This window comes from Colossoma macropomum, unplaced genomic scaffold (assembly GCF_904425465.1).
Source record: "Colossoma macropomum unplaced genomic scaffold, Colossoma_macropomum, whole genome shotgun sequence".
Taxonomy (NCBI): domain Eukaryota; kingdom Metazoa; phylum Chordata; class Actinopteri; order Characiformes; family Serrasalmidae; genus Colossoma; species Colossoma macropomum.
In genome coordinates, this window is record NW_023494809.1 from 3,103,728 (window position 1) to 3,120,032 (window position 16,305).

A 16,305-nucleotide genomic window follows, 5' to 3' on the forward strand; every position below is an offset into this window, starting at 1 on the left:
TGTGACGTCTGTGAGTAAGCAATCATGATTTTATCTCGACCTGGACGAGGCTTTCAGTCATGCCAGTTTGCTCTTCATGTGGTAATGGGTTCATCTACTCTTTCCATCCTGCTTTTCAGTGGTGTGACATCTGTCATTCGTGTCATTTGTGTCATTCACGTCGTTCATGTCATTCACGTCATTCACATCACTTGTCATTCTGATGTGTTTGTGTCTTGAAGTGATAGACTGACAAAAAATCAAATGCACATTACTTTTCATCAAATATAGTCAATCTGGTTCACCAAACATGTTTGGTGTCTGACGTGGAGCTGAAAAGTAGACAAACGTATGAACTATGTACTTCTGTTTTAGCCATGTGACATTATTTTTTACCTTTTTGTCAAATTTCTCCCCAATTTAGGTGTGTCAGATTCCACACACTAACAAGATCTCCCCCAGTCACACTATACTACCAGTGCCGGCTAGCACAAGCTGCCTTTGAGTCATGTAAAGCGCCACTGCATCTGTTTAAGCTGCTGCTAATACAATATCATTGTACAGCTCAACACGCTTAGAGGAGAACACTGTCAATTCTGTTACATCAGCTATCAGATGCCTGCACTGGCTAGCGTTCTGCCAAGTGATGGTGGGAAAGGGAGGACCATCCTACCCACCCAGAACGAGCGGGGCCAGTTATGCTCTCATGGACTCCCAGACACAGATGACTATGGCATCACTGGGGATCAAATTCTCGATCTTTTTGGTCCAGATTGTGGAGTCTAAGTCTCAAATAGACTTGTATATGGTTTCGGACACTATATGATGTACTGCTATCTAGTGATGCACCGAAATGAAAATTCCTTGCCGAATTCAGATATTTAAGACACCGACAGCCGAAACCAAAAACTGAAACCATTGGCTGTTATGTATGGTTTTGAAGAAACATACAAAACATAAACAAGGTAACAGGGGAAATACGCATCCAAAAAACTGCAGTGGAGAACTTCTTGAGTGTTGTACCTCCTCTTGATGTTTGGGATCAAATCACTTTCCTAATATAGAAACATTGCCCTTGTAGAAACCATGAAATTGTTCTATTTTCTTTTTTTCACTGTTGATCTGTGGCTGCTCAAACTGTTCGAACGCGCCTGCGCTGACCAACAAAGAGAGCGAAGGAACGAACAGCGTTTTTTTATTAACCGTTTCTCGTTTTCATTACCATTAAAATGATTTGTAGAATGTTACATTTCGACACTTTGCTAAAGTCGTATTTAATCATTTGTTGTTTTTTTGTCCTAAATTCTTTTTTTCTCTTTTGGACGAAACTGAAAGAACCACTTTTGACCATTCTTCGCTGAAATTTCAGTGCATCCCTACTGTAATCTATAAAAATGGCTTACAAATGGCCTGGTTTTTAGCTATATGACATACTTTTGTAACAGGATGTCATACAGTGTCAGAAAACAAATAAACAGGTCTGTTTGAGATAACTTAATAGCTCAAGGCTGTTTGAGGCACATTTAGTCATACAGTTTGCACAATGCTAATTGGTGGCGTATTCAATCCTTCGTTAGCTACATTAGCCTTGTAGCTCCAGTGCAAAGCTAAAAAAGCAGATGTCAGACATAAAAGTCTTGGCTGATTGATAGCATTTACAGTAGGGGAAAGTTTTATGTACATTTGATTTTTTGTCAAACTGTTCCTTTTATAAGGCTGACAGACTTTGGTCTGGTCTTGCTGCTAATGCTCAAGTAATAATTTATTACTGTGTCTTTGGATTTGTGGCTTTGGTCTGAAGGTCTAATGGTTTGTCCCATTCCTGGAGTGAGAGAATTCCAGATGCCAAACACATTTCTGATATCTGTGAAAACGGACGGCCCAGGAGCAACTCGTGGCAAGGTACCCCTCTGAAACAGTACACTACTGTTCAGTTTGGAACCTAAATATATATATACATATATATAGACTTCCACATCATTTTGGGTCGTTTCTTTTGGTCCATTCATCATGAAATTTACACACAATGTAAAGGGCAATAGGCATTTTCAAATTATGTCTAAAACTGAAAAACGACAAAAATGGAGATACAAGGTTTTCTTTAGACAGCAGCAAGATATATATATATATATATACACACAGAATGTCTCAGATTTAAAGTGGTGATGGATAACTTGGCAAAAAATGATTGTAAAACGTGGAATTCTTTTGAAAAATTAGTGTCATTTATCATTTAATAAGCTCATGTTGTTCCTAAAATATGTAAAATATACTGTTGTACGAAGACATTTTAGGAGCCACTGGTCAAATGACGTTTTGTTGATTTTCTAAGCAAAAATAAGTTAATCATCTTGTACAGGACGTTACATTTTATCATTTTTATTTAATTTATTACATTTTTCATTTAACTTTAATTTAGTTCATTTTTGCTTAACTCGGTAAATAAATAGAAATTGTACATTAAAAACTGAGAGGATGTAATAACCTACTTTCACTTGCATATGGCGGTGGAATGAAGCATCTCTTTGATGTCTAATTCATTTAAATGTACATTGTTTAAGTCATAATTCTATATAAATGTATACAAATGATTCCTATAATAAGTGATAGTAAACCGTACGCCACTATCTGTAAACATACTGTCCCGTTTTCTTCTGTAGGGAACATTAGCGGCAACCGTAAGAAGCTGAAAGGGAAGAAGTTCCGTCCTCGTTCCAACTCCACAGAGTAAGTTACGAGTTCCTGTCACAGGAACTTCAGTCCGCATCCATATTGATCCAACAGCTGTGACCACTGACAGCATTTCTCTCCGGCAGAGAGAAACGCTGGGTGTCTGGTTTTGCATGTACTCTGAGATGACGTTTAGATCAAATCCTAGTTACCTCGAAAGTCTCACTGGGTTTATTTGCATGTGGTGAAATGCTGACTCAAGCGACTCGAGAAACTGGCTTCAGTCTTCGGAGCGAGAAGCACGCTTTAAAGTGACATGCATGTGATAGGAATGCAGCTCGGAGTCTGCTCCGACACCGTGAACTCTATCCTTCCTTCTTTTTCTGTGTCCTATCGAATGCATGTAATGAAATAACAGGGAAGGACTGCTCTGAAGGAAATGCCACCGAAACCAAAATGCAATTGACCTCCACATTCAACTGACAGATACACACACATATTGTAAGGGTTTGGCTTTTAGCTCCTGTAGAATCAAATTGTCTTTTGACTGCAGGACTTAAGTGTGATAAAGTACGGATGATTAGCACCATCGGACAAGACATCATGTCAGTTAATGTAACAGATTGTTCTTTTTGCTTTTCGTTGAACATTTTAAGGGATTACGTTCTTGGTAATTGTTATAACTTCGCCTATAAACAGTGGTGTAGCCAGTTTTCTGGTAAGGCTGTCAAGTTATGTGATGTTCTAATAACTAAATTATTAATTAAATCTGATTGAATTAAATTAAATTACATTAATTGCAGCGGATCATTCACAAAGAGTACATTTTGCATTGAACATTGGTGAACTTTGACACGCGGACTTAGCACTACTGCTTTGGCTGCGCTGACCATTGAATGGGCGGCCCTTCATATAGCAGCACCAAGACTCCATAATGGTGGAAATGCTAACACACTCTCACACACCCAGCTACTGTTTTCAGCACTAATATAGGAGCATCTCATCACACTAGTGTGAAAAGTGTATTAAGTGTTTTGCGGACTTCATTTTAGAGGTAAATGTGTTGTTATAACAACATTAAAACCATTAAGTGTTTCTGTTAGTTCCTGATATAATAAGACCACTTATTGTTTATAATTCTGGCTACGCCACTGGTTACAACTTCTAACTCTTAATTTCAGTTAAAGTTCTCCAGCAATTATTCTCTGCGGTTTTAATAAAGGTGTAACAACAGTCATATAATTGGTTGCTGTAACGTCTGTAAGCTATGTATTACGTCCAAAACATCATTCTGTCCTTCTCTCACTTGCATCTTGGTGGGCCGTAGGGAATGTGGGTGCTGTGCTCTGCTGTCTTTTACCAACTCCTTCTTTCTCTCTTTCTCTTCACCTGTTCCTCCTCTTCCACTCTTTCTCACCTCCTCTCTTTCCTTCTGTGTTCACCATCGCTCCTCCCCCACCTCCTCCTGCAGGTATTTAACCCCTTGCTTCAAAACAGAGTATTATGTAACTAAATGGGTCGAAGATGTCAATAAAAACTCTGAAGGACCCTATATTAGGTATTATCTCAGACTGCTTTGTATCCCTCCCCCTATTCATTTTGCTTTTTTTCTATTTCTTTCTCGTTTTTTGCTCTTTATTTACACCAGCCAGATGTTCTTTTTGCAGTTCTGAAGCTATGATGTGTGTAGGTTTTCTTTAAGGGCGTCCCTCTGATACTGTTATTAGAAACATCTACCTTGTGCTTTCATTCGCTGGCCACTTTATTAGAAACAGCCACCTTGTACTTCCACTCACTGGCCACTTTATTAGAAACAGCCACCTTGTACTTCCACTCACTGGCCACTTTATTAGAAACACCCACCTTGTACTTCCACTCACTGGCCACTTTATTAGAAACACCCACCTTGTACTTCCACTCACTGGCCACTTTACTAGACACACCCGCCTTGCACGTCCACTCACTGGCCACTTTATTAGAAACACCTACCTTGTACTTCCACTCACTGGTCACTTTATTAGAAACAAATGTGTTTCTGGGGGGTTTCAGTGTCACTGCTAGGTTGAGAGTCATCCGCTCAAAACTATCCGGTCAAGAGCAACTCAAATCCAGTCAAATACCGTCAAAAACTGACCACTGACCACTGAAAGTATGCAGATGAGCTACAGTCTCTAACTGTACACCAGCAGATCAAAGGTAGGGGTTTCAAATACAGTGGCCAGTGAATGTACATGTGATCTACTCTGATTCAGGATTACTGTGAAGTACCAGTTAAACATTATTCAGTTACATTTTATTTGAAAGATGCCCACATAGGGACTTCACTTTAGCATCTACAATGCTATTTACTTTATAAAACATCTTGTCGTCTTGTGAATGCAGGCATAAGCTGTTCACGTTTCAATATTAAATAGTACATGCTTATAACATTAAAAATTATTTGCCCATGATTATTAGTAGATTATTATATATTTGAAATGACAATATAAAAAGGTCTGTGATTCCTGTGTTATTCTAGTTGGGTTGTATAGGTGTGGAATGGGATGGTTGTGTTGGCACATTAGTCAGATTGTGCCTCAAAGTCCAGTTTGTCATGTGATCACACATCCTGAGAACATATCAGAAGTTTTCCCCCATTAATCATACATTTTCCACAGTCCTGTCAAGAAATGAACAGCACCCTTTTAAATACATGTTAACTTCAAATATTGCAGTAATATGATGAACATGCCTTGTACTTCCACTCACTGGCCACTTTATTAGAAACACCTACCTTGTACTTCCCCTCACTGGCCACTTTATTAGAAACACCTACCTTGTACGTCCACTCACTGCCCACTTTATTAGAAACACCTACCTTGTACTTCCACTCACTGGCCACTTTATTAGAAACACCTACCTTGTACTTCCACTCACTGCCCACTTTATTAGAAACACCTACCTTGTACTTCCCCTCACTGGCCACTTTATTAGAAACACCCACCTTGTACTTCCATTCACTGCCCACTTTATTAGAAACACCCTACCTTGTACTTCCACTCACTGGCCACTTTATTAGAAACACCTACCTTGTACTTCCACTCACTGGCCACTTTATTAGAAACACCTACCTTGTACTTCCCACTCACTGGCCACTTTATTAGAAACACCTACCTTGTACTTCCACTCACTGGCCACTTTATTAGAAACACCTACCTTGTACTTCCACTCACTGGCCACTTTATTAGAAACACCCACCTTGTACTTCCACTCACTGGCCACTTTATTAGAAACACCTACCTTGTACTTCCACTCACTGGCCACTTTATTAGAAACACCTACCTTGTACTTCCCCTCACTGGCCACTTTATTAGAAACATCTACCTTGTACTTCCACTCACTGGCCACTTTATTAGAAACACCTACCTTGTACTTCCACTCACTGGCCACTGCGTTTGACTTCACAAATAACAGCACAGTTTTTTCACACAGATGTATCATTACACTGAGCACCGGTTGCTAACGACTGAGTAAGAGCTCATTGTTGTTTCTGCTGTGATGGTAGAAAAACTAAACTGCTAAATATGAGATTTTCATGGCTTTATAAGTAAACAGTTAACAAACTCCAATCGAATATTTTTCAGAAATGTCTGTTGTTTTTTTTCGGTGAATATAATGATTTGAAAACACAGATCACTGCCATTTTGGTCATGAAGGAGCTGCCTACAGAGCGCATAACACAGACATCCCAAGTTTTATTTCCCACGTTTTTAGCTAAAACTTGTAAAATGACTTAAAGGGGAATTCCACCATTTTTCCAAAATTTCTGAACAATTCAGTCCTTGAAATGTTAACAGAATTGTGTGGTAGTTTGATGTGTAGTGGTTCATTGCAGAGAAACTTACAGACTCTGATTTCTTTACAGTGGTGGTGATAGGAACCAGGGGTTGCCATGTCTTCAACACATTTATTTACTATCCAAAACCATCAGTGAACCTACAAGTATCTTCTGCGTTTTTATATGTAATGTTGAACATGGTAAAATAGGCATAAATCCAAAAATAATAAGTTTTCTTTGGGTACTATTTTGCCACACAACGCCCTGCATGTATCTCTCCGCCATAAATGGATTCGAACACATTTTAAACTGAACTTTATCACAGAACTATTCCATCACATCAGGCATCAGGCATCATATTTATAACCATTTCATGTAATACCTTTCTTTGAGGGAGCTGTTAGAGGTGAACGTCTGGTTCCTATCACCACCACTGTGAACAATTCTGACTCTGTAAGTTTCTCTAGAAGGACGTTTTTCACACCAAACCACTCTGAATGACTTTGTATACATCTCAACAATTTATGTAGAATTTTAGAACAATTGGTGGAGTTCTACTTTACGAGAATAGCTTCATTTAAGCCTGCTACAGGTCCCAGTTAAGGGAAGCCCCATGACACAGTGATTTGATGTGATTTTGCCTTCTTCTAGCTAAATACATGGGAAATATGTTCCTTAATGACTTAATGATATGTGGTTATAGTTTGTTCTCTGTCTTTCAGGATCGTGTTTGTTTTTGCAAGTTTATTTTATGAGAAATTGAGACGTCCAGTGAATGTTCAGTACAAAACCCACTTTACCACACTGTCTGTAATGCAAAAAGATGCTACTTCTTTTGACAGAAAGGTGGACCCACCTCATGATTGTGTATTTTAAATCAATACAGCCATAAGAATTTAAGTAAAAACACCAGATGTTTAAAAAATCACAAGTGTCCACTGTAGGGTTCTCCTTTAGCAGCTATAGCCAGTCAGCAGCCTGTCCATATACACACATATACACACACACATATACAAACACATACACAGACACACACACACACACATACAAACACATACACACACAGACACACACACACTAACAGCAGGCCACGTAGGAGGAGAACAGAGTGAAGGACACAGCACCTCCACACTTTTACTCCCTGCAGGTTCACCCAGTAATATAAATGTGTGGGGGGTGAACAGAGTGAAGACGCTGAAAATGGGTTATTTTATATGTTCTTCACAGAAAATGAGCAAAGATCAAGGAATCTGAGGTTGAAATAATAATAAATCACATCATTTTTTTCTTATGGTAAACATTGAAAATGGGTCCCACAGACCTGAACACCACACAAGGGTTAAAGCACATTTGATGTAATGCTCAGGGCTTCCAGTAGACCACTCAAGGTCATGTGGTACCACAAATAACACCACACAAACCCCAAACTCCAATTGTATCAGTTCTCATATCACACTTAACATCAGCCAGCCAGGTGTTCTATGTTCATGAACACATCTGTACCAGTCATATGTAATTAGACAGGCGTCTGACATCAGTGCATCATCTGTAACTTTATCAGCTGTGTCCTGTTCAGCTTTGTGTTTCTGCTTTCCTTTTCCGTTGATGTTTCTGGCCTGTTTTTCCACACACAAACCTCTCTTCTGCTCTTTCTGCATGCTAACCGCTCTGTGTGCGTGTCCGTCTGTCCGTCTGTGTTGTCATCATGACGTCAGTGTTGAGCTTACTCTGTGTAGTGCTAACCAGCGCCATCTAGTCTGTCCATATTCACCACATCACATCCACCATGTTGTCTGAATCCCTCAGAAAAGGGGCAAACGTAGCCCGGAGCATTCTAAAGTCTCCACAGTAGAAACAGTTGCTTTTGGATGACGACTCGTGTTGGAAGTGCTCCCTCTGACCTCTGTGAGGGGTCAAAGGTGACAGCTCCTGACCCACAATGTGCTGTAGACTGAATCATATGCATCCTTATAGAATGGAACATGGTTCTAATGCAGGGTCCATTCTCTCCGTTCCTCCCCCGACAGGACGCTGTCGCCGGCCAAGTCCCCGACCTCCTCCACGGGCTCCATCGCCTCCAGCCGAAGATACCCCTACCCCATGCCCCCACTCCCCGACGAGGAGAGGAAGGCCAACAGACAGAGTGCCAGGGTGAGACCAAGCTAAAGTCTGTTATCATGGTTGTGATGTTATGAATGTATTTACATATGACCACCTATTTAGTGTACAGCAGTTCAGCCACCTGTTCAGGCTGAAGTTGTACAGTGTTACTGCAGAGTTTTTGGAGTGGTAGATGTGGGGAAAGTGATTACTAAGCAGGATTAAACACAAGAACAGGATCCATCCGTTGGATCCTTTGTTGCCATGGAAAAGAAGGACACGTTTCTTGGCCACATATGAAGGAGCCTTCGAAATGGGACAGCCTAGTCGCACTGCTGTGACACAATCAGCCTCCGAAGGATGCAGCCTCTGAATTGGGACACAGCTATCGACTGCAAAGAATTTGCAACCAAGTGCTAAAAATGACAGTTTAATTTATGATTGAAAATGAGGGGCTGTGTATGAAAATGGTTGTAATTCCTGCATCGTTCACCTCATTTGGATGTAAGTTTCCAATTAAAGTTGAAAGTCTTCATTTAATTTCAACTCCAGTATGCCCAATTAGACCGCTAAACACACACACACACACACACACACACATTTTCTAAACCGCTAATCCTTCTGGGTCACAGGGGGGTGCTATCCTAGCGGTCACTGGGCAGAAGGCAAGAAACACCCTGGACAGGTCGCCAGTCCATCACAGGGCAGACAGACAGACATATACATTCACACAAACACTCACACCCAGGGGCAATTTAGCATGTACAAATGACCTGACTGCATGGCTTTGGGACGAAACCCACACAGAAACTGGGAGAGCATGAAAACTCCACACAGAAAGGACCCTGGTCGCCTGGCCTGGGATTCAAACCCAGGCCCTTCTTGCTGCCAGCACTAAAATAATAATAACTTTATTGATGTCCAAATATTTGAGGACCTAACTATAAATACACAGAGTACATTCTGGCAGTTCACTACCTGTACAAATTACAGTGGTGTATTTAAAGCGTACATTATCATTTTGAGATTGATGTAAGAAAGTAATAAGATTTTTTAACTTGTTTCCAAATGTGTTAAAACAGAGTATGTAACTAAAATAAGTTAAATTAACCAGCGAGTTAAGGCAAATAATTCTGTGAACAGATTATTTTGTTGAGACAAGCAAAATTTTCTAGATAAAAGTACTTAAAACAAGTAAAAATGTTCAGAAATACCACATAAATCACAAAATAACAAAATGGAAAATATCAGGTATCATTTCAAATCTGTTCACATTACAAATACAAGGAATCTGAATACGACCTTGGAGTTTCAAAACACTCTTATGGGGGACCCAGTTAGGTTTTTTATGTGGCTGTAACTAAATTTTTCACCCTACGTATCACTGACATTCTTTCTTTTCTCCCTTCTCCTTGTCTTCCAGCTGTGGGAGACATCAATATAAAGGATCTCCTCGCAAATACTCTGCAAAATCTCCTTAAGGACTACGTTCTCCTCCGCTTTTATACAAACGAGAAAAAACGAAACAAATGAGAAAAAAAGAGAAGTCGAAACGGAACAACTGGAGAAAGGGGTGAATTGATTTCGAGTCCTCCGGGATCAGCGGTGTCCATCGGAGGGTGGGCGCAAACCCCCCCGCAAGCTTTCGAAGAGCACAGCCGTCATTCTCCCACCACTGCAGTCGCCCAACACGGGACTGGGGAACTTTGCTTTCGGTCCAAAAGGTAAAGCCAGGCACTGCTCCGGCCACGCCGAGTAGAGGAGCCAGCGGAAGAGGCGGGGTATCAAACTGTGAGCCACGCCCCCAGCCACTCCCCCAGTAATGCAGAGACAATAAAGCCCCGCCCCTAAACACCAATAATGTCTTGTGATTGGTGTCCTTGTTGCCATGGTGTGAGAAGGCCATCAACCCTGGATGTGACTTTTGTTTTTCGAAAGCACGCGTTCAACTGTAGAAACTTCCACTGTATGCATGAGAATACATGTTTATCGACTCATTGTAGTGCTAAAGACGACGACGACGATGAAAAATAATATTTTAATAAAGGTCAGTCACGCTAGGGGACCGCATGTCTCAGAGGGAAGTTCTGTAGGCCGGTAAGATTTATTTCTTATTTTTAGGCTTGAGCTCATCATACAGTGCATCGATGCTAATAACAACATCCAGCCCCGCCCCCCCGCCGTTACACTATCTCTTATTCTGTTAACGTTACTTTCTTCTTTTCTCAGAGATTTCTGTAAATATGTATAATTCAAAGACAAGGAGTGAAACGTGTGCTTGTTTTTTTTTTCCCGTTTCGCTTTCTTTACTTTTCCCCTTTATTTGCACTTACAATTGGTAGGTTCTAGAAGAAACGTGAGTTCATGTTCGTATGTTCTTTATGGATCGGGATCGTCCGGAAAAATGTAAATCTGCCTCCTTCGTCATTTTTGTTTTCGACTCATCTTTGTGTTTCCTAAATCCCCCCGAGATCCACCGTCCAAACCGAGTTCATTTACTCACACGCTTTAACTGCATCTTGGATCTGTAGTTCGCCCTCAAGAGTAAAGAATGTCGCAGTTCTAAAAAGGTTATGGCGGAATGCTGGTTTTGGATGCTTCGCTGTGAATACTACGATTACATGCTGTGCTATTACTGACGGACATTGCCGTGAACTTGTTCGGAATATCGGTGCGATAGATCCTCCCCTGAAGTGCACTATGTATAATAGTTTGTCATTTAAAAAGCTGTTGATGAAATGTTTTTCAGTGTTGGGGAGAAAAAAAAACGTCTAAGTGGATGGTGGGGGTCATGGATTAGGAAAAAGAGGTCTGTTCTCAGCCACATTGGGGGTTCTGTGAATGTAAAATAGGCTGAAAAGATCTCTGTACATCCTCCAGGTTCTTCAGAATACTTGTGGAGCAATTTGAAGCAGCAGTCTGCTGTGGAAGTACTGATCCTGTAGACCATCCATAACCTAAGTCATCCATAACCTTAGTCTCATCATTTTGGGATTTCTTTTGCCATTCGATTAAAACGTGACTGCTTCTGAGCAAAGTCGGAACTACAAAGGAAGCCTTGTGAGGTTTTAGGATGCTGAGAGCTTTTAAAGGAATACTCCTGCACTTTTCAGCCTAATCTCTGTATTCTGTAATCTGTACTGCACCGTTAATCACCACGGACGGTAATCTCCGCATCCCTGTGCGTAGAACAGAACAGAAAACCTGAGGCTCTTCCATATAGAAGCCATTGGGCAGGTCCTGAATTCTGCCAGCCAACATGCGAAACATATTTTTGTAGAAAGCTTGTCAAAATTCCTCAAAGGTATTTGTAAATTAAGCTGTTAATCTGTGCCGGTTGTTGTTTCAGAGATGGGACTGGGTTTCCAGAGGGAAGAATTTGGTCAAACATTGCCAGTGTAGTGGTGTAGGTGGAGGCTTCTGCCTGATTTCCATGGATACCAGAGAACAAATCAAACTGCTTTATTACTGTGTTGCTTTAGGGTTTAAAATTTGGCTAAAACTTCATAAGAACAGCTGTACTAAGACAGTCTCTCAGTGTCACCAGACTGGTTCTGTTAAGGCCGTCAAACACCAAGCGCAGTTTATTTGTGTGATTTATCCATGTATTACACACCAAACGGCATTTTACTGACGGGAAAAATGCAGCTTTATTTGATTTTTGAGAACTTTCAACGGTGACATGAACTCATTCGACCGATCACTGAGTGTGTTTACTTGCACTTAATAACCCAATAGCTGCAGAAAATCAGACTTTTTGAGTAAAACGCATTTACATACACTTGGATAATCAGATAATGGGAAACTTTTCCAGGGTCTAACTTATGTATTCTAGTCCTGACTGTAACCAAGGCACGCTGTCCCTACGTGTTGTGATTTAGCGTGAAACATGAGGCTAAGTAAACTTGCGTGCCTAAATCTATTTGGAAACCCCCACCCAAGGCCAACTCACCTGCTGCCGAGCCTCTAAGTCACCTGGAAAGGGGTTGGGGTCAGCCCAAGCCTTGAGCCTGTGGTCGACTAGCTCAAGCTGTGCCCATGATAGCGTTCAGGTTTTATTAGTCGGTGGAATGGGTGCTCCGACAAAAATCCAAAACATAGACAAAAGGAGTCCACGAAAGGGGAACGAGAGCATCAGAGAGAGAGAAAGACGCCCACGGGGCCAACCAAAATCATTGTTTTCCCGCCGTTGACCTCCTTTCTTCCGGCTAAGCCCCATCACAATTAATAAAGGCATACGTGAGGTGTTTGGCGCCCCCGTGTGGTTCCAACATGAAAGTCAGTATCTGCCCCGAGCTCATAACTTTCCCAACAGGTTGAAATCAGATTTCAGCAACCAGCCAGTAAACTCACAGAAGAGGTGACATAAATGCAATGTCAAACTCAAACGTCATTCAGTGGCATTTTTTAAACATCGAGTCACTTTAGTGGAAAATATGAAAATACATCATATAGAAGATGAAGAATATTTAAATATTTCATTTCGTCAAGCATGTAGCATGTAGCTTTGCTCCGAAAGTGCTTTGTCTTGTCGTGGGTGCTGTGTTAAACGTTACTTGTTATTTCCATTACAGCGCTCTGTTTCCACTCATGCACAGACTGAGAAAACGAAAGAAATCAGAGTAAGGGTATGCATGCACTGAAAATGCTGAGCACTGAGCTACAATTCAGATCTCTTTTTCGGATTATAGAGCGTGCTGTATACATGATCACTCGAATAATCAGATAACTGCCAAAATCCAATAACGGTCGGATTATTAAGTGCATCTAAACACACCCACTGTTGGGTAGGCGCTGGTATAGCAATGAAGACATTTTTTACTGCACAAACGACACAGCAGAATTCAACATCTTCCCATTGGCTTCCATTCTGTGCAGATCAGGTCAGCAGGTTTTCAGTGTTTTTCTAAATCCAGGAAGATGCACAAGGCTGTATGTCATGGTAGTCAACATTGTGCTACATTTACAGAAGATAGAGATCAGTTGAAAAAACAGGAGTTTTCCTTTAAGGTCACCTAAGAGGAGAAAACCCAGTGCGGTCAGTATTGTATTTGTCGTGTGTGAGGTAGGCCGGCTTCCTGGCCTTCATCTGTAAATAGTCTTCATGTTCACTAAGCCTGCTGTGTCTGTATTCTGAAGATGCATTTGTTTCTCAATGTGGGCACCAATTTTCTTTACCGCTGTCTGCACTCGGACTGTACATGCAACAAAAACGTTACGGCGACGTCTGAACAGCGTCGCCCGAACACACGCAAGAAGTATTTCTAAGGCATCTTTGTAATGTTCTTTTATTCCCCACCCCTGTATTCTTGTATGTACACATTTAATCCCAAAATTAAGTGCATTATGATTATTAACTACAATAGTTCTTTGTGTAAACTGAGATTTAGGAACAGGTGCAGTCTTTTATTTTGTGAACGGTCAACTTTTTACACCACAGGAATGACAACATGGTCGCTCTCCCCAGCGTTTCTCTTTGTGTAGAAATATGATTTAATGCTTCTCTCTGTCTCTCTCTCTCTGTCTCTCTCTCTCTCTCTCTCTCTGTCTCTCTCTCTCTCTCTCTCTCTCTCTCTCTGTCTCTCTCTCTCAGTCATCTACATACTCCTCTAATTCTTTTCCTGGGCAGTGTAGAAGTGCATGGCTCTACATGGTCTTGCTGAAGGCTGCACCCAAAGGCACCCAAAAAGAAGAAACAACATCTCAAGCAATACTTTCTCACTGTCCTTCTAATACTCACGGTTACTGTGCCCGGGGTCAGTCCACTGTAACTGGCCTATCCATGCTCGTTGTGTTCTTTTCTAGGCACTGTTGCTGGGGTAGACAAGCTTCAAAGAACATTCCGACTACTGGGAATTTAATACATTTTTCACAACAGAACACAGTTTTGTTTATGTTGCTGGATAATGTTGTGTTTGAACTTTAAGATGCTAAGCTAGCAAGCATGTTTTTATGTTAGCTGTTAATTGACGTTAGTTAGGTTGGAAACAACAAGAGCCCTTTTTGGATGGGACCGAATTTCTGTCCATATTGGCCATGTTGGTGTTTTTCTCTCTCTTCCCCTGAGAAAATTACAGGCTGAACTGTTTACTTTTTACGTTTTTTTCTCCATGATTTTCCAGGCAAAAAAAAAGTTTTTGACCTCTGGCACTTGCCCTGTTTAGTCTCCTAGCATTCGTATCCATATTACACGCTTCCCAAATCGCGCTTTGGAAGAGATGCTAGGTGTTACATTTTCATCTCCATCCTCTTTAGAGGTCTGCTGCTTGACCCAAGAGTGATGGTTTCTATCAAAACATTGGATTTTTCAGATACAGTATTGGGCACGGGTTTATCTTTTAATGATTTTTTTATTTGAAGGAATATGCCTACATAATTGGGCGAACACGTCGCTGAATCAGACGATGTGCTGGGTTGGTGGAAAAGTCGATGTGGATCTTTCCGCTTGCTTGTTAAGTGTTCTAAGCATTTCTGCAGTAGCAGCAGTAGCGTGAGGAACTTTAGCGCAGCATGTGAATCCATATTCACACTGTCAAGTTTTAGTTTTTTCTATGATGCTGTGACCACATGACGCAAACACTGAGGTTCATAGAAAATACAACCCACTAGAAACTTGCTCGTTTGCGAGTTTTACTACATTTGGGTTCACATTCAGAACAGATTCAAATTAAGGCGTTTAGAGTCACGGCTAGCTACAGTTTCTCCTTACGTCCAATGGGATTTCTGTCAACATTCTGTTAAGCTTGTCCAACATAGCAACAGTTGCTACCACTGAATGCATTTATGGGCGGAGCATGAATAGGTCAGTTTTAATTCCCTGCTGCGAATACGTGCTGTACTGCTTCTCAGAGTACTGGCTTTGCGCTCCCGTAACGCTGGGAGACAGAGCCAGGCGAACGCTCTTGAATGTAACTGAAGAGTACAGTGCACCCGGCCTCCGAGCAACACAAACCACAACTTCTCCGGACCACGACAGTCACATGTAGGCACATCAAATCCATACACAACATTATTGTCCACAGAGCATCACGTCATCAGCCAGAAACAGTATTCTAACAATAAAAACAATTTCAGGGTTGTTTCAGTTGGAGAATGAGAACAAATCTACATCAACAGTGCACGGTGTCTGTAGTCAGCGTTCGCTTCAGGATACTTCATAAATGCCTTACGTTAGTCTGACACATCATACTGTCTGTTTCATAAACTGTTTTGTTTTTTACTTTTATTCCAATGCTACATCTGTTCATGGCTGTTTTCTTTCATAGTGTGCTGTATATATACTAACAACTGAAAAAGGTCAATGCCCATATTTTTTTTCTTACAATTATCATTCAGTATTGTAATATATTTAATACAAAATAAAACTTTCATTGACATGACATCTGTGAGTGTGATGAAGTGACTAACACAGCAATGAGCTACGAGAGGCCATGTGCTACTGTGATTTTATCAAGGGTAAGGGCTGCACTTCCACCCTAAAACCCCTTTACACATAGTAAAATCACTATAACGTACGATAATGTACCCCTAAAGTACCATTGCGGAAAGAAATTGCAACAGCATTGCGTCCCCTCACAAAAAATTTGTGTTCACTTGCACAAACCATTGCATTTGCAAGGGAATGCAATGTTTTTTTTTTTGTTTTGTTTTTTTTTTGGGGCTCTGTAATAATGTTTGGTCTCAGGGGACTTAATGGTTTAATAAAAGTGCAGCAAAAACTATGATAACATACACAATTT

The 16,305-nt window shown here is 40.9% G+C and overlaps 1 protein-coding gene across 2 annotated transcripts in view; it reads left to right on the forward strand.

The window, feature by feature from the left end:
• Positions 1-14,262, forward strand: part of adam22 (ADAM metallopeptidase domain 22) — a 104,044-nt gene extending 89,782 nt beyond the window's left edge. The window contains exons 25-28 of one of the 2 annotated variants that reach the window (XM_036558948.1): positions 1,781-1,881; positions 2,640-2,706; positions 8,494-8,617; positions 9,990-14,262. In XM_036558948.1, the coding sequence (XP_036414841.1) occupies positions 1,781-1,881; positions 2,640-2,706; positions 8,494-8,617; positions 9,990-10,010 (313 nt within the window). In that variant the 3' untranslated portion in view covers positions 10,011-14,262. Of the gene's footprint in view, positions 1-1,780; positions 1,882-2,639; positions 2,711-8,493; positions 8,618-9,989 lie in introns of those variants that run through there. The other variant, XM_036558949.1, reaches the window with a different exon arrangement.
• The last annotated feature ends 2,043 nt before the right edge of the window (positions 14,263-16,305 follow it).